General features: G+C 43.6%; 1 protein-coding gene across 1 annotated transcript in view; it reads right to left on the bottom strand.

The window, feature by feature from the left end:
- The window catches only part of LOC115191015 (extensin-2-like), a 36,215-nt gene extending 35,706 nt beyond the window's left edge, over nt 1–509 (bottom strand). The window contains exon 1 of the mRNA XM_029749016.1: nt 52–509. Within this exon, the coding sequence (XP_029604876.1) occupies nt 52–509 (458 nt within the window). The remainder of the gene's footprint in view (nt 1–51) is intronic.
- Nucleotides 510–23,065: the final 22,556 nt, after the last annotated feature.

Genomic DNA, 23,065 nt, shown 5'->3' with positions numbered 1-23,065 from the left:
CCTGACCTGCGCGGTATGCTGGTACAGTGGGCTGTCACAGTGGGTTGTCACAGTGGGCTGGCACGGTGAGCTGTCAGTGGGCTGTCAGTGGCCTGGTACGGTGGGCTGTCAGTAGCCTGGTATAGTGGGCTGTCAGTGGCCTGGTACGGTGGGCTGTCAGTGACCTGGAACGGTGGGCTGTCAGTGGCCTGGTACGGTGGGCTGTCAGTAGCCTGGTATAGTGGGCTGTCAGTGGCCTGGTACGGTGGGCTGTCAGTGGCCTGGTACGGTGGGCTGTCAGTGACCTGGAACGGTGGGCTGTCAGTGGCCTGGTATGGTGGGCTGTCAGTGGCCTGGAACGGTGGGCTGTCAGTAGCCTGGTATGGTGGGCTGTCAGTGACCTGGTACGGTGGGCTGTCAGTAGCCTGGTATGGTGGACTATGGGCTGTCAGTGGCCTGATATGGTGGGCTGTCGGTGGCCTGGTATGGTGGGCTGTCGGTGGCCTGGCGGGATGTCGGTGGCCTGGCATGGCCCTGTCCGGGGTATTGTCGGATGGGGCCACAGTGTCTCCCGACCAGTGTCTCCCGACCCCCACTGTCTTCTTTCTTTCTCGGAGGACCTGAGCCCTAGGACAATGCCTCAGGACTACCTGGCCTGATGACTCCTTGCTATCCCCAGTCCACCTGGCCGTGCTGCTGCTCCAGTTTCAACTGTTCTGCCTGTGGCTATGGAACCCTGACCTGTTCACCGGACGTACTACCTGTCCCAGACCTGCTGTTTTCAACTCTCTAGAGACAGCAGAAGCGGTAGAGATACTCTGATTGATCGGCTATGAAAACTGACATTTACTCCTGAGGTGCTGAGCTATTGCACCCTCGACATCCACTGTGATTATTATTATTTGACCCTGCTGGTCAACTATGAACATTTGAACATATTGGCCATGTTCTGTTATAATCTCCACCCGGCACAGCCAGAAGAGGACTGGCCTCCCCTCAAAACCTGGTTCCTCTCTAGGTTTCTTCCTAGGTTCTGGCCTTTCTAGGGAGTTTTTCCTAGCCACCGTGCTTCTACACCTGCATTGCTTGCTGTTTGGGGTTTTAGGCTGGGTTTCTGTACAGCACTTTGAGATATCAGCTGATGTAAGATGGGCTTTATAAATACATTTGATTTGATAATAAGGGTATCGTCAGGCGGACTGTGAACCTGGACCCTGGTGGGGGGGTGCTCCCTACCTGGCATAATAACGGTATCGTCAGGCGGACTGTGAACCTGGACCCTGGTGGGGGGGTGCTCCCTACCTGGCATAATAACGGTATCGTCAGGTGGACTGTGAACCTGGACCCTGGTGAGGGGTGCAACCTACCTGGCATAATAACGGTATCATCAGGCAGACTGTGAACCTGGACCCGGATGGGGGGTGCTCCCTACCTAGCATAATAACGGTATCGTCAGGTGGACTGTGAACCTGGGGTTCAAGCTCTGCGTGCTGCACTGCATGGGGCTTCAGGGTCTCTGTGATAAATGGGCAAGGGACAAGGCCAAGCGCATTATAAATCAACTCACACTCAATATTGCCCAATGTTTGGATCTTCTGCCCTCTGGAAGGAGATTAAGGGTCCCACTGGTCAGTAAGAATAGGAGCAAGGCAAGTTTCATTACATTAGCCATTACGCTGCTGAACAGTGGGACATAGGACTGATGCAGGCCCCATACACGGTCCGACAGTCTCCCCAGCCCTCCTATAGCAGTATCCCCAAGCTAACCGCTACAGTCTCCCCAGCCCTCCTATAGCAGTATCCCCAAGCTAACCTCTACAGTCTCCCCAGCCCTCCTATAGCAGTATCCCCAAGCTAACTTCTACAGTCTCCCCAGCCCTCCTATAGCAGTATTCCCCAAATAACCTTTACAGTCTCTCTACAGTCTCCCCAGCCCTCCTATAGCAGTATGCCCAAGCTAACACTGACAGTCTCCCCTGCTCTCCCAGCCTGCTTTGCACTCTCTCAGGTTTTTGTATTCTTATTTAACCCTTTTTTCCCCAGGTAAGCTGACTGAGAACACATTCTCATTTACAGCAACGGCCTGGGGAATAGTTACAGGGGAGAAGAGGGGGGATGAATGAGCCAATTGTAAACTGGGAATGATTAGGTGGCTGTGATGGTATGAGGGGCCAGATTGGGAAATTATCGAGGACACCGGGGTTAATAACCCTACTCTTACGATAAGTGCCATGGGATCTTTAGTGACCACAGAGAGTCAGGACACCCGTTTAACGTCCCATGTGAACGACAACATCCTACAAAGGGCAATGTCCCCAATCACTGACCGGGGCATTGGGATATTTTTTTAGACAAGAGGAAAGGGTGCCTCCTATAGAGCTTCCAACACCGCTTCCAGAAGCATCTGGTCTCCCATCCAGTGACCGACCAGGACCAACCTTGCTTAGCTTCAGAAGCAAGCCAGCAGTGGGATGCAGGGTAGTATGCTGCTGATCTCTGGGACCCAGCCCTCATATGGTAGTATCCCCAGGCAAGCTTCTGTAGTCTCCTCAGTGCCCAACCCTCTCAGCCTTCACGGCACGCTCAGGCACAGGTTCCTCAGATCTAGAACTCACAGCCATAGGCTCAGGCACAGGTCCATCAGATCTAGCACTCCCAGCCCCAACTCCAGCCCCAACCCCAGCCCCAGCCCTCCTAGCAGTTCCCCAGCCCCAACCCCAGCACCAGCCCTCCTAGCAGTTCCCCAGCCCAACCCCAGCCCCAACCCTCCTAGCAGTTCCCCGCCCCAACCCTACTAGCAGTTCCCAACCCCAGCCCCAGCCCCAACCCTCCTAGCAGTTCCCAACCCCAGCCCCAGCCCCAACCCTCCTAGCAGTTCCCCAGCCCCAACCCCAGCCCCAACCCTCCTAGCAGTTCCCCAACCCCAGCCCCAGCCCTCCTAGCATTTCCCCATCCCCAACCCTCCTAGCAGTTCCCCAACCCCAACCCTCCTAGCAGTTCCCCGCCCCAACCCTCCTAGCAGTTCCCAACCCCAACCCTCCTAGCAGTTCCCCGCCCCAACCTTCCTAGCAGTTCCCAACCCTCCTAGCAGTTCCCCAACCCCAACCCTACTAGCAGTTCCCAGCCCCAACCCTCCTAGCAGTAGGCCGCAGAGACTTTGAATATATGAAAATGTAAATGGTTGACTTTTGTACTTAGTTTCTAGTTTTCCCTACTGCATGTCATTTATTCTGTGTTTTTAGGGTTTGTATGCTGACGTCACAACATTAATTTCCATGTAAATGGACAATATTTATCGTATCATGTCATAATATCAACCAAAAAATGCTTTCATGTCGGACAATCATCACGACGCCAGGACAGCGGAGTCAATCACCACCTTCCGGAGACACCTGAAACCCCACCTCTTTAAGGAATACCTGGGATAGGATAATCCTTCTAACCCCCCCCCAAAAAAAGATATAGATGTACTATTGTATAGTGGTTGTTCCACTGGATATCATAAGGTGAATGCATCAATTTGTAAGTCGCTCTGGATAAGAGCGTCTGCTAAATGACGTAAATGTATAAATTGTAATTTTAACGTCATCTTGAGTACCAAAATATACTGTATCTACAGTAGGATTGTTCTCAACCACTTCTGATCACTTGAACTGGACGGCCCACCTGATCTGATTCTCCGTACTGTAGTACACATCACAGCTTCTGCTACCAGACAATTATACTGTTCAGTTTATACACTGTCCCCCATCCCCCCCTTCCCCAATACACATGTAAATATTGTACTATAAAATGTATTATACTGATGCTAAAATGTTTATACTATTACCTGATGTTCTTGTCTTTTCTTAATTCTTATTGTTGTTGCATTGTAGGCAGCCAGCTGTGTTTTTGATTTGCTGAGCAACAGAATTGGACCCGGTTTTAGATAGAACTCGGAGATTCAGCTGAAAGAGATGTCAGAAATGCTACAGAAATGTAGCACATAGTTGGTTGTCATTGGGATCTAAGTCTTATGGACTTATAGACGTCATTGTCTCATTTTAAACCCAACTTCTAGAATTTGAGCAATGTGTCTGCAAGAAATTCTCTGAAATATCAATTGCTAACAACCCTGTCAAAAATCCGGTATGTTCTTCTCGGTAACAGCCAGACGGACGGCTCATGACAAGATGCGGGGAGTGTGTCGTGTACCTCCCATCAAGTTTATTTGCCAAGTTTCATTGACATTGGTGTCACATTGGCTTAGATGTTATCGTAGGGAAATTATAATTTAATGTTGAGCATCAACCAATCTGACTATAGTCGCACCTATAATGCACCTTTTATCGATATAGATCACACTTAAAACCCCAGTGCAGTCTCAAACGTGATTTTCCTGTGTTTTATATTAATTTCCACAATATGAGATTGGAATAATACTGTAGAATCTAGAAAATTATGATAATGCCCTTTTATTGTAAGAGCAGTTTGAAAAGACCTCCTGAAATGTTAGCCTGTTTTGGTAGGATGGATTTTTGGCCTGGCTGGTAACATCACCAGGTGGTAAATTAGTTAATTGACCAAACCTCTGCCAATAACAGCTAGTTTTCAGTTTTCCCTTAACCACTAAGACCACTCCTAGACAGTCATCGCAAAATTATTGCTTAAGATATATCTCTTTTGTGGAAAAAGGACTAGGGGGGCAAAATATTCCCCAGACCTGAATCCAATTGAGCACATCTGGGACATCATGTCTCGCTCCATCCACCAACGCCACGTTGCACCACAGACTGTCCAGGAGTTTGCGGATGCTTTAGTCCAGGTCTGGGAGGAGATCCCTCAGGAGACCATCTGCCACCTCATCAGGAGCATGCCCAGGCATTGTAGGGAGATCATACAGGCACGTGGAGGCCACACACACTACTGAGCCTCATTTTGACTTGTTTTAAGGACATTACATCAAAGTTCGATCAGCCTGTAGTGTGGTTTTCCACTTTAATTTTGAGTGTGACTCCAAATCTAGACCTCCATGGGTTGATAAATTGGATTTCCATTGATTATTTTTGTGTGATTTTGTTGTCAGCACATTCAACTATGTAAAGAAAAAAGTATTTAATAAGATTATTTCTTTCATTCAGATCTAGGATGTGTTGTTTAAGTGTTCCCTTTATTTTTTTGAGCAGTATATAAAAAAATTCAGACAGAAATACCGTAGTCATACATAAGTATTCAGACCCTTTGCTATGAGACTCAAAATTGAACTCAGTTGCATCCTGTTTCCATTGATCATCCTTGAGATGTTTCTACAACTTGATATGAGTCTACCTGTGGTAATTTCAATTGATTGGACATGATTTGGAAAGGCACACACCTGTCTATATATGGTCCCACAGTTGACAGTGCATGTCAGAGCAAAAACCAAGCCATGAGGTCGAATGAATTGTCCGTGGAGCTCCGAGACAGGATTGTGCCGAGGCACAGATCTCGGGAAGGGTAGCAAAACATTTCTGCAGCATTGAAGGCCCCCAAGAACACAGTGGAATCCATTGTTCTTAAATAGAAGAAGTTTGGAACCACCAAGACTCTTACTAGAGTGGTGGCACAAAATCAAAAGTCTGACTGCATGGAGATGCTTGGGAATATGGTCAATACGGGGGACCGTGTTGTGGGTGTTTCAGGGGAAAAGGTTTGACCTCCATCATCTAGGATGTGACAATGGTTAATAAAATCTTTCCATTTCTGCCCATTTTTTGCATCGTCTTGCAGGCCTTCTCATACAGCTGCAACTGTAAATGCATTTGTAAATCAAGACCTTTCTTGAGTTGGCCCCTGGGATGGTGTAACTGTTGAGAATGTGAGCCTTTGGTTGTGTGGGGGGAAAGGGTTGAGTGTGTATGAGTGTTTGGGTGTATGTGCGGATCCCACAACTGCTGCGAAGGAGTAAAAGATGTTTGGGACAATAGAGGATGATTCACAACTGTTTGCTAATATAATAATTGCTTGTAATAATGTAATTTTGATAACGGCGAGACTGGTGAGAGGTAAAATCCTTTTCATAAATTCTAATTATCTAATTATGGAAAATAAGAAACATGATTCTTAAAATATATATATATTTTTGAATGGCTGTATATAGTACAAATGGAGGTGAGGGCGATGGAAATGCATTTGGTGGTTGATCTGGTTCTGTTCAGTAAATGTCACTGTTTGCTCTTTTCCCAGGATGGATCCCAGTCTGTTCAGGGCCCTGGGATACGGAGGGTCGGGGGTGGTCTGCCGGGCATTGGGATGACAACCCAACTAGGGATGAGGAGGGGTTTTAGAGGGGGGAATAGTAGGGACCAATTGGAGGTTTACTTAGTAGCAATGCAAATATCAGGACACAGCTATATAGAAGCTCAATCACCATGTTACTTTTTAATGGTACGTTTACAAACATATATTTTCATAAATAGAATTTCAATTTGTGTCTCATTATGGTAAGTGGTGAAATAAGTATAGCCAGTTACAATTGTAATGGCCTAGCAGATAATAAGAAAAGGCGATCAGTATTTACCTGGCTAAAGAGAAGGAATATAATATATATATATATTGTTTACAGGAAACCCATTCAACAAATTTAGATGAAGTTTTGTGGAAAAAGGACTGGGGGGTGAAATATATTTCTTCCATGGGCAAAGAAATTCAAAAGGGGGGATGGTTTTAATTAACAGTAATTTTGATCCAAATGTGCAAATTGTCCAAACAGATCATCAAGCTAGATGGATTATTTTAAATATGTTATTGGGCAATAAACAGATATGGCTTATTAACCTATACGGTCCAAATAATGATGATCCAAGCCTCTTTGAAAATATATATAAGAATTGATCAATTCTACAAGCAACACTAGACTCTATTATTATGGTGGGAGATTTTAATACGGTCTTAAATACATCTATGGACCGGAAAGGAAATCACACTTCAAACTATCACCCTTAGGCACTTAAGGAAATCATGAATGTCATGGATATATTGGAATTAATGGATATATGGAGACTTAAATACCCTCACCTATTGAGATATACATGGCGGAGGCTTAATCAAGCTAGTCGTCTTGACTACTTTCTTATGCCATTCTCTCTGGTAGCAAAAGTTTAAAAAGTGTTGATAGGGGACAGAATGTGGTCGGATCATCACATAATTGTCATATATATTACTTTTACAGAATTTCCACGTGGGAGAGGATATTGAAAAATTAATCAAAGCCTAAAATGTAAAACTCTTTTGATCTAAATTGCTTTTGTTTTATAGATGAGTACTGAATTGCATGGCCTCTAAAGGCCCATTTAAAAGCATCCCATCTAAACAATTTTATAACTGACTTTTTCAGACATAACATAGGTACAGCAGATCCCCTTATTGTATGGGACACTTAAGTGTGCCTTTAGAGGCCATGAAATTCAGTACTCATCTATAAAACAAAAGCAATTTAGATCAAAAGAGTCCATATTAACAAAGGAAATTGAAGGACTAACAGTTCAGTTAGATAGCAATAAAAACAGTACCATATTGGCACAGAATAAGTTAGAGGAAAAACAAAAAGAAATGCAGGAACTTATTCAAGAAAGATCCAGTGTAATATATTAGAAAAATAAAGCGAACTGGATGGAATATGGGGAAAAATGCACCAAATTATTTTCCAATCTTCAATATAGAAACGCTACCAAAAAAATGTTTTGAAACTTGTTACAAATGATGGAGTCACCCATGATTCACCGAATGATATTTTGAAAGAGGAAGTAAAGTACTTTAAGAATACGTTTTTTTCTAAGAATATGTTTTTGTTTCAGGCTCCTCCATCTCCACTAACTGAAACTAATTGTAGGGATTTTTTCCTAATAATACTGTAAAATTAACATCTGTACAGAAAGACTCATGTGAAGGCCAAATTACAGAGGAGGAACTGCTTTATGCAATTAAAGCCTTTAAGGATGGGAAAACTCCAGGGCTGGATGGCATACAAGTGGAAGTGTACCAAACTCCAGGGCTGGATGACATACCAGTGGAAGTAAACCAAACTTTTTTTGATATTCTCAGAGGACCATTATTAGCATGTTTTAATCACTCCTATATAATTGGTAGATTATCAGACACGCAACAAGAAGATCTGATATCATTATTACTGAAACAGGACCCAAATGGTATATACATAGATCCAATCCATTTAAAAAGTTGGAGACCTCTTACACTTCAGTGTTGTGATGCAAAATGCTTGGAACATAGAATTAAAAAGGTATTGTCAGATATTATTCATCCTAATCAGACAGGTTTTTTACATGGACAATACATTGTAGATAATATAAGACAAGTACTGGAAACAATAGAATACTATGAAATATCGGGGACACCAGGCCTGGTTTTATAGCTGATTTTGAAAAGGCTTTTGACAAAGTACGACTGGAGTTTATATATAAACGCCTAGAATATTTACATTTTGAAAAATCTCTTATAAAATGGGTTAAAGGTATGTATAGTAACCCTAGGTGTAAAATAGTAAATAATGGCTACATCTCATAAAGTTTTAAACCATCTAGAGGAGTAAAACAAGGTTGTCCACTATCGGCATATCTATTTATTAGTGCCATCGAAATGTTAGCTGTTAAAATTAGATCAAACAATAATATTAAGGGATTAGAAATCCGTGGCTTAAAAACTAAGGTGTCATTGTTCTCTGATGATTCATGTTTTCTTTTAAAACCACAATTAGAATCTCTCCACGGCCTCATAGAGGATCTCGACCCTTTTGCTATCCTCTCTGGATTAAAACCCAAATATGAGAAGTGTACTATATTAAGTATTGGATCACAAAAAAATGCTAATTTTACATTACCATGTAGTTTACCAATTAAATGATCTGACGGAGATGTGGACATACTCCGTATACAAATCCCAAAAGAAAGAAATGATCTCATTCCAATAAATGTTTACAGAAAGTTAGCAAAAATAGATTAGATCTTGCTACCGTGGAAAGGAAAATATGGGTCTATTTGTGGAAAAATCACCCTGATAATCCTTTTGGGGCTAGGGGGCAGTATTTTCACGGCCGGATGAAAAACGTACCCAACTTAAACAGGTTTCTACTCTGGCCCAGAAAATAGAATATGCATATTATTAGTAGATTTGGATAGAAAACACTCTGAAGTTTCTAAAACTGTTTGAATGGTGTCTGTGAGTATAACAGAACTCATATGGCAGGCAAGAAAATGGAGAAAAATTTAATCAGGAAGTGGGAGAAATTAGAAATGTAGTTTTTCTTTTCAATCCCTTGAAAAACTACAGTGACATAGGATTTATGTTGCACCTCCTAACTCTTCCATTGGCTGTCAACAATCTTTAGGAACTGGTTTCATCTGTCACCTGTTACCGGGCAGAAAATCGTGGCTCAGTCAATCACTGGCCAGTCTGAGGACAGGTGTCTTATGACGCGCGTGCACGTGACTTCGTTGTTTTTTATTTTTCTTCTGGGATGAATACCTATTGCCCGGTTGTAAAATTATCGCAATGTTACGTTAAAAAATACCCTAAAGGATTGATTGTAAACATTGTTTGACGTGTTTCTACAAACGGTAATGGAACCTTGAACATTTCGTCTATGGATTTGCGTCCACGCCACATGGCATTGTAAAGTGTTCTGGATGGGTCAACAAAACGGACGTATTTGGACATAAATGATGGACGTTGCAGAACAAATGAACATTTATTGTGGAAGTGGGTGCCCATCCGAGTGCATTCCGCCGAAGATTAGCAAAGGTAAGTAAATATTTCGAGCATATTTTTTGAGATTTGTCGACGCTGTGGTTGTAGGCTAACTGTATAGCTTAGCATTGAAGGCTAAGTTCTGTACTCAGAATATTGAACAATGTGCTTTTTCCATAAAGTTATTTTGAAATCTGACAAAGTGGTTGCATAAAAACGTATGTATGTCTATATAGGTATGTGTATGTAGATATGTGTATTTGTATGCATATGTGTATGTATATGGATATATATATATATTTACCCAAAAAATATATGGGGGATTGGAAATTATACAGACAATTACATTGATGGAAGCAACAATCTTTCCGCAATATTAACCTGATCCACCCCTTAGAATATATTTTTTTAAATATCTCTTTGCTAAGATACAATTTTTTTTTTTTTTTTGACCATTTAATTGAAAACAATCACAGTACGGTATCTCCTTGTTACTCAGAATTGTTTTGATATTGAGATAATGCTAATGTGGCTTTGATAACATACATCAATTAACATAACTTGTACTGCATAATGTTTAATTGCAGTCTATGTAAGTCTTTGTATGTAGTCTCGCTAGACACACACATTGATGATCAGTGTTCTCATTTCCATATTTCACACTAAGGAAGACTGCTGGCTGTATGGAACATGGAGGTTCAATTTTCTATGCACATAAATGGTTAATTAAGTTAATGTCTATGTCATCACAGCTGATGAACAGGTCAATGTTTCTTCATTTAAATCTTATTTAATGAATTCAAAAAAGTTTGGTGAGCAGTGAAACATATCCACCTCTTTGATTATCAAATTAATTAATCTTGCTTACTTGGTCGTGTAATTTAAACATTTGCAGGGTTCTGAGTGAGAGAGCTCAGAGAGAAAGAGAGAGAGACAGGGGAGATAGAGGTCGAGAGATGACATAGAGAAAAAGAGACAGAGGGAGAGAGCGACAGACAGAGAGAGAGGGGGGGATATAGAGAGAGACAGAGACGGGGAGAGGGAGAGACGGGGAGAGGGAGAGAGAGAGAGGGGGGGATAGAGAGAGATAGAGACGGGGAGAGGGAGAGAGAGAGAGAGAGGGGGATAGAGAGAGAGACGGGGAGAGGGAGAGAGAGAGAGAGGGGGAATAGAGAGAGATAGAGACGGGGAGAGGGAGAGAGAGAGAGAGAGGGGGATAGAGAGAGATAGAGACGGGGAGAGGGAGAGAGAGAGAGAGGGGGGATAGAGAGAGATAGAGACGGGGAGAGGGAGAGAGAGAGAGAGAGGGGGGATAGAGAGAGATAGAGACGGGGAGAGGGAGAGAGAGAGAGAGAGAGGGGGATAGAGAGAGATAGAGACGGGGAGAGGGAGAGAGAGAGGTAGAGATGGGGAGAGGGTCAGAGAGATAGAGACGGGGAGAGGGAGAGAAAGAGAGAGAGACTCATTGATGTGATATAATTGAGGAGGTGTCTGTGTGATATTCAGCACAGTGTAAAGTTACCATGATGACTGACCTAGACGGATCTTTCCTCTGTTATCACCTTAATGGAAAGATCAGATCAGCTACATTGTTTTTCACAACATAACATAACCAATTGTTATGTTTTCACAAGGATGGAGCAAATTTAGCTGGTGTAGTGGTATGCCATCACTACGGAAGATTTAATTTCACTCATTAAATGGAAACAGGCTGAACTATGGGGGCAGAAGGTAGAGACGCCGAATCCTAGAGGATAGAGAGGTGAATGAACAAGGCAGCTCTTCTAGACATGTCTTTAGAGCAACAGAGGATAGAGAGCTGGACAGGTAACTGGTTCAGATTGAGTTCTCTAACATACGTTGTGATGCATAAATACTGCAGCCCTCCTGTTCTATCCACGGCAGATTTACAGCAGCACTACATCAGTCTTATCTGTTTTTTTCCAGGTCACGTTGATACTGTCTGATAGCAGCCAGATATTGACACGTATTATTAGCAGCTTTATAATATAAACAACATGCTTAGTGGAATATCCATTAATATAAACCTAAAGAATTTATAATATAAATACACATGATTATTGGAATATAAATTATTAAAAATGTATATTTAGTTTTCTTGCGGAATGCAAATCAATGTTAACCTAAAGAATATCCAGTGGAATATGAATCACACTGAACCTAAATAATTTTCTTTGTAATACAAATAAATGACATGGTTAGTGGGAAAATAATGAATCTATTCCCATGTAAGATCCAAAAAGACTGCAGGAGCTCCAACCCTGGGTGCTTCCAGAGAGATTGTCCAACCCTGGGTGTCTCCAGAGAGATGGTCTAACCCTGGGTGTCTCCAACCCTGGGTGTCTCCAGAGAGATGGTCCAACCCTGGGTGTCTCCAGAGAAATGCTCCAACCCTGGGTGTCTCCAGAGAGATGGTCCAACCCTGGGTGCTTCCAGACAGATGGTCCAACCCTGGGTGTCTCCAGAGAGATGGTCCAACCCTGGGTGTCTCCAGAGAGATGGTCCAACCCTGGGTGTCTCCAGAGAGATGGTCCAACCCTGACGGAGACAGAGCTGAGATCGACCTTTAGCATGAAACTCCCTTCCCTTCTCCTCTGGGATCTGGACAGGAGTCAGTCTGTATCTGCTCATACACACACACACACACACACACACACACACACACACACACACACACACACACACACACACACACACACACACACAAACATCTCACACACACACAAACACACACACACACACACAAACATCACACACACACACACACAATCACACGCACACGCACAATCACACACACACACACACAAACACATCACACACACATCAAACACACATCACACACATCACACACACACACATCACACATCACACATCACACACACGTCACACACCACCATTTTAATTTTAATTTTATTTCACCTTTATTTAACCAGGTAGGCAAGTTGAGAACAAGTTCTCATTACACAAACACAAACACACACATTAACACACTGAGCTGCACACCTTCTATTTCCCTGGTGATTTCCCCTGCAACCCACTGCCAGGTCTCTAAACCCAGGTAACCCCAGATCTCTAACCTCAGGTAACCCCAGGTCTCTAAACCAGGTAACCCCAGGTCTCTAAACCAGGTAACCCCAGGTCTCTAACCTCAGGTAACCCCAGGTCTCTAAACCAGGTAACCCCAGGTCTCTAACCTCAGGTAACCCCAGGTCTCTAACCTCAGGTAACCCCAGGTCTCTAACCTCAGGTAACCCCAGGTCTCTAACCTCAGGTAACCCCAGGACTCTAAACCAGGTAACCCCAGGTCTCTAACCTCAGGTAACCCCAGATCTCTAACCTCAGGTAACCCCAGGTCTCTAAACCAGGTAACCCCAGGTCTCTAAACCAGGTAACCCCAGGTCTCTAAACTCAGGTAACCCCAGGTCTCTAAACCAGGTAACCCCAGGTCTCTAACCTCAGGTAACCCTAGGTCTCTAACCTCAGGTAACCCCAGGTCTCTAACCTCAGGTAACCCCAGGTCTCTAACCTCAGGTAACCCCAGGTCTCTAAACCAGGTAACCCCAGGACTCTAAACCAGGTAACCCCAGGTCTCTAAACTAGGTAACCCCAGATCTCTAACCTCAGGTAACCCCAGGTCTCTAACCTCAGGTAACCCCAGGTCTCTAACCTCAGGTAACCCCAGGTCCCTAAACCAGGTAACCCCAGGACTCTAAACCAGGTAACCCCAGGACTCTAAACCAGGTAACCCCAGGTCCCTAAACCAGGTAACCCCAGGTCTCTGAACCAGGTAACCCCAGGACTCTAACCTCAGGTAACCCCAGGTCTCTAACCTCAGGTAACCCTAGGTCTCTAACCTCAGGTAACCCCAGGTCCCTAAACCAGGTAACCCCAGGACTCTAAACCAGGTAACCCCAGGACTCTAAACCAGGTAATCCCAGGTCCCTAAACCAGGTAACCCCAGGACTCTAAACCAGGTAACCCCAGGTCTCTAAACCAGGTAACCCCAGCTCTCTAACCTCAGGTAACCCCAGGTCTCTAACCTCAGGTAACCCCAGCTCTCTAACCTCAGGTAACCCCAGGTCTCTAAACCCAGGTACCCCAGGTCTCTAAACCAGGTAACCCCATGTCTCTAAACCAGGTAACCTCAGGTCTCTAAACCAGGTAACCCCAGGTCTCTAAACCAGGTAACCCCAGGTCTCTAAACCAGGTAACCCCAAGTCACTAACCTCAGGTAACCCCAGGTCTCTAAACCAGGTAACCCCAGGTCTCTAAACCAGGTAACCCCAGGTCTCTAAACCAGGTAACCCCAGGTCTCTAAACCAGGTAACCCCAGGTCTCTAACCTCAGGTAACCCCAGGTCACTAACCTCAGGTAACCTCAGGTCACTAACCTCAGGTAACCCTAGGTCTCTAAACCAGGTAACCCCAGGTCTCTAAACCAGGTAACCCTAGGTCTCTAAACCAGGTAACCCCAGGTCTCTAACCTCAGGTAACCCCAGGTCTCTAACCTCAGGTAACCCCAGGTCTCTAACCTCAGGTAACCCTAGGTCTCTAACCTCAGGTAACCCCAGGTCTCTAAACCAGGTAACCCCAGGTCTATAAACCAGGTAACCCTAGGTCTCTAACCTCAGGTAACCCCAGGTCTCTAACCTCAGGTAACCAAAGGACTCTAACCTCAGGTAACCCCAGGTCTCTAAACCAGGTAACCCCAGGTCTCTAAACCTGTTAACCCCAGGTCTCTAAACCAGGTAACCCCAGGTCTATAAACCAGGTAACCCCAGGTCTCTAATCTCAGGTAACCCCAGGGCTCTAAACCAGGTAACCCCAGGTCTCTAAACCAGGTAACCCCAGGTCTCTAACCTCAGGTAACCCCAGGTCTCTAAACCAGGTAACCCCAGGTCTCTAACCTCAGGTAACCCCAGGTCTCTAACCTCAGGTAACCCCAGGACTCTAAACCAGGTAACCCCAGGTCTCTAAACCAGGTAACCCCAGGTCTCTAACCTCAGGTAACCCCAGGTCTCTAACCTCAGGTAACCCCAGGTCTCTAACCTCAGGTAACCCCAGGTCTCTAAACCAGGTAACCCCAGGTCTCTAAACCAGGTAACCCCAGGTCTCTAACCTCAGGTAACCCCAGGTCTCTAAGCCAGGTAACCCCAGGTCTCTAAACCAGGTAACCCCAGGTCTCTAACCTCAGGTAACCCCAGATCTCTAACCTCAGGTAACCCCAGGTCTCTAAACCAGGTAACCCCAGGACTCTAAACCAGGTAACCCCAGGACTCTAAACCAGGTAACCCCAGGACTCTAAACCAGGTAACCCCAGGTCTCTAAACCAGGTAACCCCAGGTCTATAAACCAGGTAACCCCAGGTCTCTAACCTCAGGTAACCCCAGGTCTCTAACCTCAGGTAACCCCAGGTCTCTAACCTCAGGTAACCCCAGATCTCTAACCTCAGGTAACCCCAGGTCTCTAAACCAGGTAACCCCAGGTCTCTAACCTCAGGTAACCCCAGTGAGTAACTGCCGGGAACCCCATGAAACGGTCTGTCTGGACATGGCAGGGTATCTCTGGACTTTTATAAACACTATTTTAAAGTAAATTCTCGTCCTTCCCCTGTCGGCAGATGATCTGTGCTCATTCACATGATGAAGGGAACATGGAACATGGAGGGAGCAGAACAGGGCCTATACATTATACATTCCATTGTGTAATTAGAGATCCCAGCTGTTGCAGGATTCTAATAGGATTTTTTTGTTGTTGTTTTTGATAAAAAAAAAAAGTAATGGGTTGTTTGTTTGTCTTCATTAGAATGTAACATGGCGAATCTCCAAGATTGAAGTCATCTCAAGCTTGAAAAATACAAAAAAAACAACTTAGAAGTGTTGTTGTTTGAAACACAATATTTTTCATTTTTATATCAAAAGTGTCCAGACGTCTTAAACGAGGGTGGATGTGAAAAAATTATGTTAAACTGATCTGTATTTGTTCACCAGTCAGATCTGTATTTGTTCACCAGTCAATTTGGGTCTCTGATCTGTTATAGTTCACCAGTCTGATCTGTTTTAGTTCACCAGTCTGATCTGTTATAGTTCACCAGTCTGATCTGTTATAGTTCACCAGTCTGATCTGTTATAGTTCACCAGTCTGATCTGTTATAGTTCACCAGTCTGATCTGTTATAGTTCACCAGTCTGATCTGTTATAGTTCACCAGTCTGATCTGTTATAGTTTACCAGTCTGATCTGTTTTAGTTCACCAGTCTGATCTGTTATAGTTCACCAGTCTGATCTGTTATAGTTCACCAGTCTGATCTGTTATAGTTCACCAGTCTGATCTGTTATAGTTCACCAGTCTGATCTGTTATAGTTCACCAGTCTGATCTGTTATAGTTCACCAGTCTGATCTGTTATAGTTCACCAGTCTGATCTGTTATAGTTCACCAGTCTGATCTGTTATAGTTCACCAGTCTGATCTGTTATAGTTCACCAGTCTGATCTGTTATAGTTCACCAGTCTGATCTGTTATAGTTCACCAGTCTGATCTGTTATAGTTCACCAGTCTGATCTGTTATAGTTAACCAGTCTGATCTGTTATAGTTCACCAGTCTGATCTGTTTTAGTTCACCAGTCTGATCTGTTATAGTTCACCAGTCTGATCTGTTTTAGTTCACCAGTCAGTTTGACAAACAAAGTAATGAAATAATAATAATAAAACAACAAAATAATAACACAACAACAACACCACATCAAAACAACACAATAACAAATCACAACACAACAACAGTACAAAAACGACATAAAACAATAACACAACAAAACATCGACACAACAAAACAACACAATAACACATAACAACAATACAACAACACAACCAAAACCAAAAGCACAACAACAACACAAAAACACAGCAACACAATAACAACGTAACAACACAAAAGCACAACACAACAACACAATGACAACACAATAAACACATGACAAAACCCAATAATAACAAATCAACAACACAACTACACATCAACAACACAATAACAACAGAATAAAAACACAATATCGACACAATCACACAATAACACATGGCCACAATTACACAACACAATAACATAACATTACAATAACATAACAGCACATCAACTTAACAACACAATAACATAACAACACAATAACACAACACAATAACAGCACACCAACAACATAACAAAATAACAGGACAACAACACAACACACAATAGCATGATAACAATAAATAAACACAACAACACAAAACACTAATAACACAACACAGCAACAACATACCACAACACAATAAGACAACACAAAAAACAACAACACAATAACAACAACAACACAACAGCACAATAACAACAACAACAACACAACAACACTAACAACAAATACACAGCACACAAACAACACAATAACGACACAACAACACAATAACACAACACAAAAACAACACGACAACAACACAATAACAGAACACATAAACAACACGACAACAACACAATAACACAACACAACAACAACACACCAACACATCGACTCAACGCAATAGCACATCATAACAACAACACAATTAAAACATAACACCACAACAAAACAACACAGCACAAAACACTATTACACAACAACACAGCACAATAACAACACAATAACATGACAGCACAAAAATAACAACACAATAACAACATGACAATACAATAACAACTAAATAACGACATGACAAAACACAATAACACAATAACAACATGACACAACACAATAACACAACACAGCAACACATTAAAACAACAACACAATAACGACACAAATCAAATCAAATCAAATGTATTTATACAGCCCTTCGTACATCAGCTGAAATCTCAAAGTGCTGTACAGAAACCCAGCCTAAAACCCCAAACAGCAAGCAATACATGTGAAAGAAGCACGGTGGCTAGGAAAAACTCCCTAGAAAGGCCAAAAACCTAGGAAGAAACCTAGAGAGGAACCAGGCTATGAGGGGTGGCCAGTCCTCTTCTGGCTGTGCCGGGTGGATATTATAACAGAACATGGTCAAGATGTTAAAATGTTCATAAATGACCAGCATGGTCAAATAATAATAATCATAGTAGTTGTCGAGGGTGCAACAAGCACGTCCGGTGAACAGGTCAGGGTTCCGTAGCCGCAGGCAGAACAGTTGAAACTGGAGCAGCAGCATGGCCAGGTGGACTGGGAACAGCAAGGAGTCATCATGCCAGGTAGTCCTGAGGCATGGTCCTAGGGCTCAGGTCCTCCGAGAGAAAGAAAGAAAGAGAGAAAGAGAGAATTAGAGAGAGCATATTTAAATTCACACAGGACACCGGATAAGACAAGAGAAATACTCCAGATGTAACAGACTGACCCTAGCCCCCCGACACATAAACTACTGCAGCATAAATACTGGAGGCTGAGACAGGAGGGATCAGAAGACACTGTGGCCCCATCCGATGATACCCCCGGACAGGGCCAAACAGGCAGGATATAACCCCACCCACTTTGCCAAAGCACAGCCCCCACACCACTAGAGGGATGACAACACAATAACGACACAATAAAACAACAACACAATAACGACACAACAACAAAATAACACAACACAGCAACACATTAAAACAACAACACAATAACGACACAACAACACAACAACACAATAACGCAACACATCAACCTGCATAAGTGTGTGGGTGTGTGAGAGTCATGTAACATAAATAGCTTAATTTTACAGTCATTTATGCATCATTCCCAATATCCCATTAATTCCTATAGAGCCTCATCACAGCCTGCTCCCATAAAGAGAGAGTACATTTATAGTGTCGAATTAAGTGATAATGTCCTCACAACACGGAGAGTTAAGTTGTAGCAGGGTGTTGCGTTCCCTCTTTCTAGAGGCGTGCGTAACATAATGGGGGCTCATCCGGGATTTGAACCCGAGACCTCTCGCACCCGAAGCGAGAATCAGTGTTTCTCAGAAAGAGCATTTGGTATGTACTTAGTTAGTTGTTGCTGAGGAACCTTATTATGTTCTGTGTTATTTTGTTGCTCAGAGAGAGAGCTTCTTTAATGTCCTGAGTTAGTAGTTTTCTCAGTTTGTTGTGAAATCATTTGGAATAGTCTGTTTCATTTGTTCCCAGGGGGAAAGGGGAAGGCACCTAGGGAGTGCTTAGGCAAGAGGCCCGCGGGCATACATTACCCGTAGTAGTTTATTGTCTATGCACACTAGGAAAGACCTGGGCGGACCATCCCCTGTATTTTGGTTAGTGCACCAGGTGGTGCTAGTTAGTTAAGTAGTGGGTAGGCAGGTAAGGTAGGAGAGGGGGCTTTGATATTTACTTTCTTTGCTTTGGTTCCGTCCAGCCCCTTTTCCCCAACCTTACCGCGTGAAGGAATAAATTCCCTGTTAACGGTATTCTCTGCCTATTTGTCATCCTTGCTCACACCTACACTTCCCTACCTTTTTCACAACACGGAGAGTTAAGTTGTAGCAGGGTGTTGCGTTCCCTCTTTCTAGAGGCGTGCGTAACAGCTGGTGTTTGGAGGATATGTTGGCAAGGGTGTTGTTAGGCCTGAGACGAAGTCGAGGGCTAGGAAACCATGCCAATATATCCTCTAAACACCGGCTTCAAGGGCATTATCACTTTTATACAACACATTATAATAATGATTGACATATTTTCATTAAAAACGTTATTTCGATGAATTCATTCGTACTATTTCATCCTTCCACGAGATATAGTCCCGACACAAATCTAAGGTTGCTACCCAGGTCTTTGTGTTCTGTATCTATGGACGCGACCCAGTCATTCGTTCTAAATGCTACATTGCCGTACTGGCTGGCAATGTTCTTATCCCTTGCTTGCTACCTAGCCAACTACGGCTAACTTACAGTCATGTCAAACAGTGCAGCCAGAGAAACAGCAAAGTAGCTGCATTTCGTTTCATTTTACCTGTTTATTATTGACATTCCTTTACATTTACAGTGCATTCAGAAATATTCAGACCCCTGGACTATTTCCACATTTTGTTACGCTACAGCCTTAATCTAAAATTGATTAAATACATTTTTCCCTCATCAATCTACACACAACACCCCAAAATGACAAAGCAAAACAGGTTTTTAGAAATGTTTGCTAATTTCTATATTGTTTTAAAATGTGAAATATTACATTCACGTAAGTGTTCAGACCCTTTACTCAGTACTTTGTTGAAGCACCATTGGCAGTGATCATAGCCACGAGCCTTCTTGGGTATGGCGCTGCAAGCTTGGCACACTTGTATTTGGGGAGTTTCTCCAATTCTTCTCTGCAGATTCTCTCAAGCTCTGTCAGGTTGGAAGGGGAGCGTTGCTGCACAGCTATTTTCAGGTCTCTCCAGAGATGTTAGATCGGGTTCCGGGCTCTGGCTGGACCACTCAAGGAGAATCAGAGACTTGTCCCGAAGCCACTCCTGTGTTGTCTTGGCTGTGTGTTTAGGGTCATTGTCCTGCTGGAAGGTGAACCTTCACCCCAGTCTGAGGTCCTGAGATCTTTGGACCAGGTTTTCATCAAGGACCTCTGTACTTTGCTCTGTTTTTCTTTGCCTCAAACCTGACTAGTCTCCCAGTCCCTGCCGCTGAAAAACATACCCTCAGCATGATGCTGCCACCACCATGCTTCACCGTAGGGATGGTGCCTGGTTTCCTCCAGACGTGACGCTTGGCAATCAGGCCAAAGAATTCAATCTTAGTTTCATCAGACCAGAGAATCGTCTTTCTCATGGTCTGAGTGCCTTTTGCGAAACTCCAAGTGGGCTGTCATGTGCCTTTTACTGAGGAGTGGCTTCCGTCTGGCAACTCTACCATAAAGGCCTGATTGTTGGAGTGCCGCTGAGATGATTATTCTTTTGGAACGTTATCCCATCTCCACAGAGAAACTCTGGAGCTGTCAGAGTGGCCATCGGGTTCTTGGTCACTTTCCTGGCCATGGCCCCTCTCACCCGAATATTCAGTTTAGCCGGGCGGACAGCTCTAGGAAGAGTCTTGGTGGTTTCAAAATTCTTCCATTTAAGAATGGAGGTCATTGTGTTCTTGGGGACCTTCTATGCTGCAGAATGTTTTTGTATCTTTCCCCATATCTGTGCATAGACACGATCCTGTCTCAGAGCTCTATGGACAATTATTTCAACCTCATTGCTTGGTTTTTGCTCTGACATGCACTGTCGACTGTGGGACCTTATATAGACAGGTGTGTGCCTTTCCAAATCATGTCCAATCAATTGAATTTACCACAGGTGGACTCCAATCAAGTTGTAGAAACATCTCAAGGATGATCAATGGAAACAGGATGGACCTGAGCTCAATTTTAAGTCTCATTGCAAAAGGGTCTGAATATTTATGTAAATTCCATGGGTCTGAATATTTTCCTATGGCACTCTATACTTCTTCAGAAATTAACTATTTAAATTAGATGTGTTTATGTAGATGCTAACCATGGTGTGACATAGCTAAAACTCAAATCGCAGGTCTATTTAATTGGATAAAGCCTTTCAACATCTCCTCCTCTCTTTCTCTCCACCAACCCCAGAGACCCAGAGATCCAGAGACCCGAGGAGGACCAAGGAAATTCACTTTTCATATAGTCTGTCAGTGTAATTGGCTGCTTTGGCCCATGCTGCAGCAGTGCTGGTCTGAGGGTCTAACACGAGACTGATGCTGTTAAAGAGTTGTCTCTCTATCACCTCCTCTCCCTCTCTCACCTCCTCTCCTTCTCTCACCTCTTCTCCTCTCCCTGACAGCCAAATTATCTTTAATGAGCTTTTAGAAAGCTCTTCTTCCAGGGAAAATTACTTGATTCAGCATGAAATAGTACATCCAGCTAGTTTACCCCAAATGGAACCCTATTGGCCCGAGGCCTTGGTCAAAAGTAGTGAACTATAGTAAATAGGGAGCCATTTAGGATGCGCCCAGAGACTCCACCCCTCCACCTTGCTGGCCTCAGGCCTTCCCCATCCTGACCACTGCTAACCTGCCTCAGCCTGGCTGTTTCTCTGTGTGTTCTTCTTCCACCCTGCTGGCCTCAGGCCTTCCCCTACCATCCTGACCACCGCTAGCCTGCTTCAGCCTGGCTCTGTTTCTCTGTGTTTTTCTTCCATCCTACTGGCCTCAGGCCTTCCCCTACCATCCTGACCATTGCTAGCCTGCCTCAGCCTGGCTCTGTTTCTCTGTGTGTTCTTCTTCCACCCTGCTGGCCTCAGGCCTTCCCCTACCATCCTGACCACTGCTAACCTGCTTCAGCCTGGCTCTGTTTCTCTGTGTGTTCTTCTTCCACCCTGCTGGCCTCAGGCCTTCCCCTACCATCCTGACCACCTCTAACCTGCCTCAGCCTGGTTCTGTTTCTCTGTGTGTTCTTCTTCCACCCTACTGGCCTCAGGCCTTCCCTTACCATCCTGACCACTGCTAGCCTGCCTCAGCCTGGCTCTGCTTTTCTCGTTTAATGCATCATATTTATTAGAATTCCCTGCTGAGATTAAGATTCAGGTTGTGAACAAAATAAAATAAAACGTTTTTGAGTTAAAAAACAAGATTTGTAATCTGGATACCGAATCAAGACTCAGAGATGATGCCTAGAATGAAAATAATGGATTTCTCCAACCACACCAACGTTTGTGCAAACCAAACTGTGCTGGAAAGACTGAGGTAAAAATAGAAATATACGGAAGGCAAATTATTCTACAACAATTAAACGCCAGACTGTTAGAGACCTTAGACCAAAGTAAGGAGAGAAATAAATGAGGATATTAACAGCATGGTATAAAGACATGGTCTGCTGCTGGAGATCAGGCTCAGAGCCAGATAGACTAATCAACCATCATCCCATCTGCTAGAGGAAGACTGTGTGTGTGTGTGTCTGTGTGTGTGTGCGTGTGTGCATGTGTGTGTGTGTGCTTGCGTGGGTGTGTGTGTGTGCATCAAATCAAATAAAGAAATAAATCTAATTAGATTTTTACAACAGGTGTAGAAATGACCATGAAATGCTTAATTACAAGCCCTTAACCAACAATGCAGTTCAAGAAATAGTTAATAAAATATTGACTAAGTAAACTAAAGTAAAAAATAAAATAAAAATCTAAAAATAACACAGGAAAATTACATGACAATAACAAGGCTATATACAGGGGGTACCGGTACCGAGTTAATGTGTGGGGGTACAGGTTAGTTGAGGTATTTGTAAAATTGCATAGATCATAAACAGCAGCAGTGTAAAAACAAAGGTCAATGTAAATTTTCCGGGTGGCCATTTTATTTATTATTCAGCAGTCTAATGGCTTGGGGATAGAAGCTGTTAAGGAGCCTTTTGGT

This window comes from Salmo trutta, unplaced genomic scaffold (genome assembly GCF_901001165.1).
Source record: "Salmo trutta unplaced genomic scaffold, fSalTru1.1, whole genome shotgun sequence".
Taxonomy (NCBI): domain Eukaryota; kingdom Metazoa; phylum Chordata; class Actinopteri; order Salmoniformes; family Salmonidae; genus Salmo; species Salmo trutta.
This window is presented reverse-complemented; position numbering and strand designations above follow the sequence as displayed.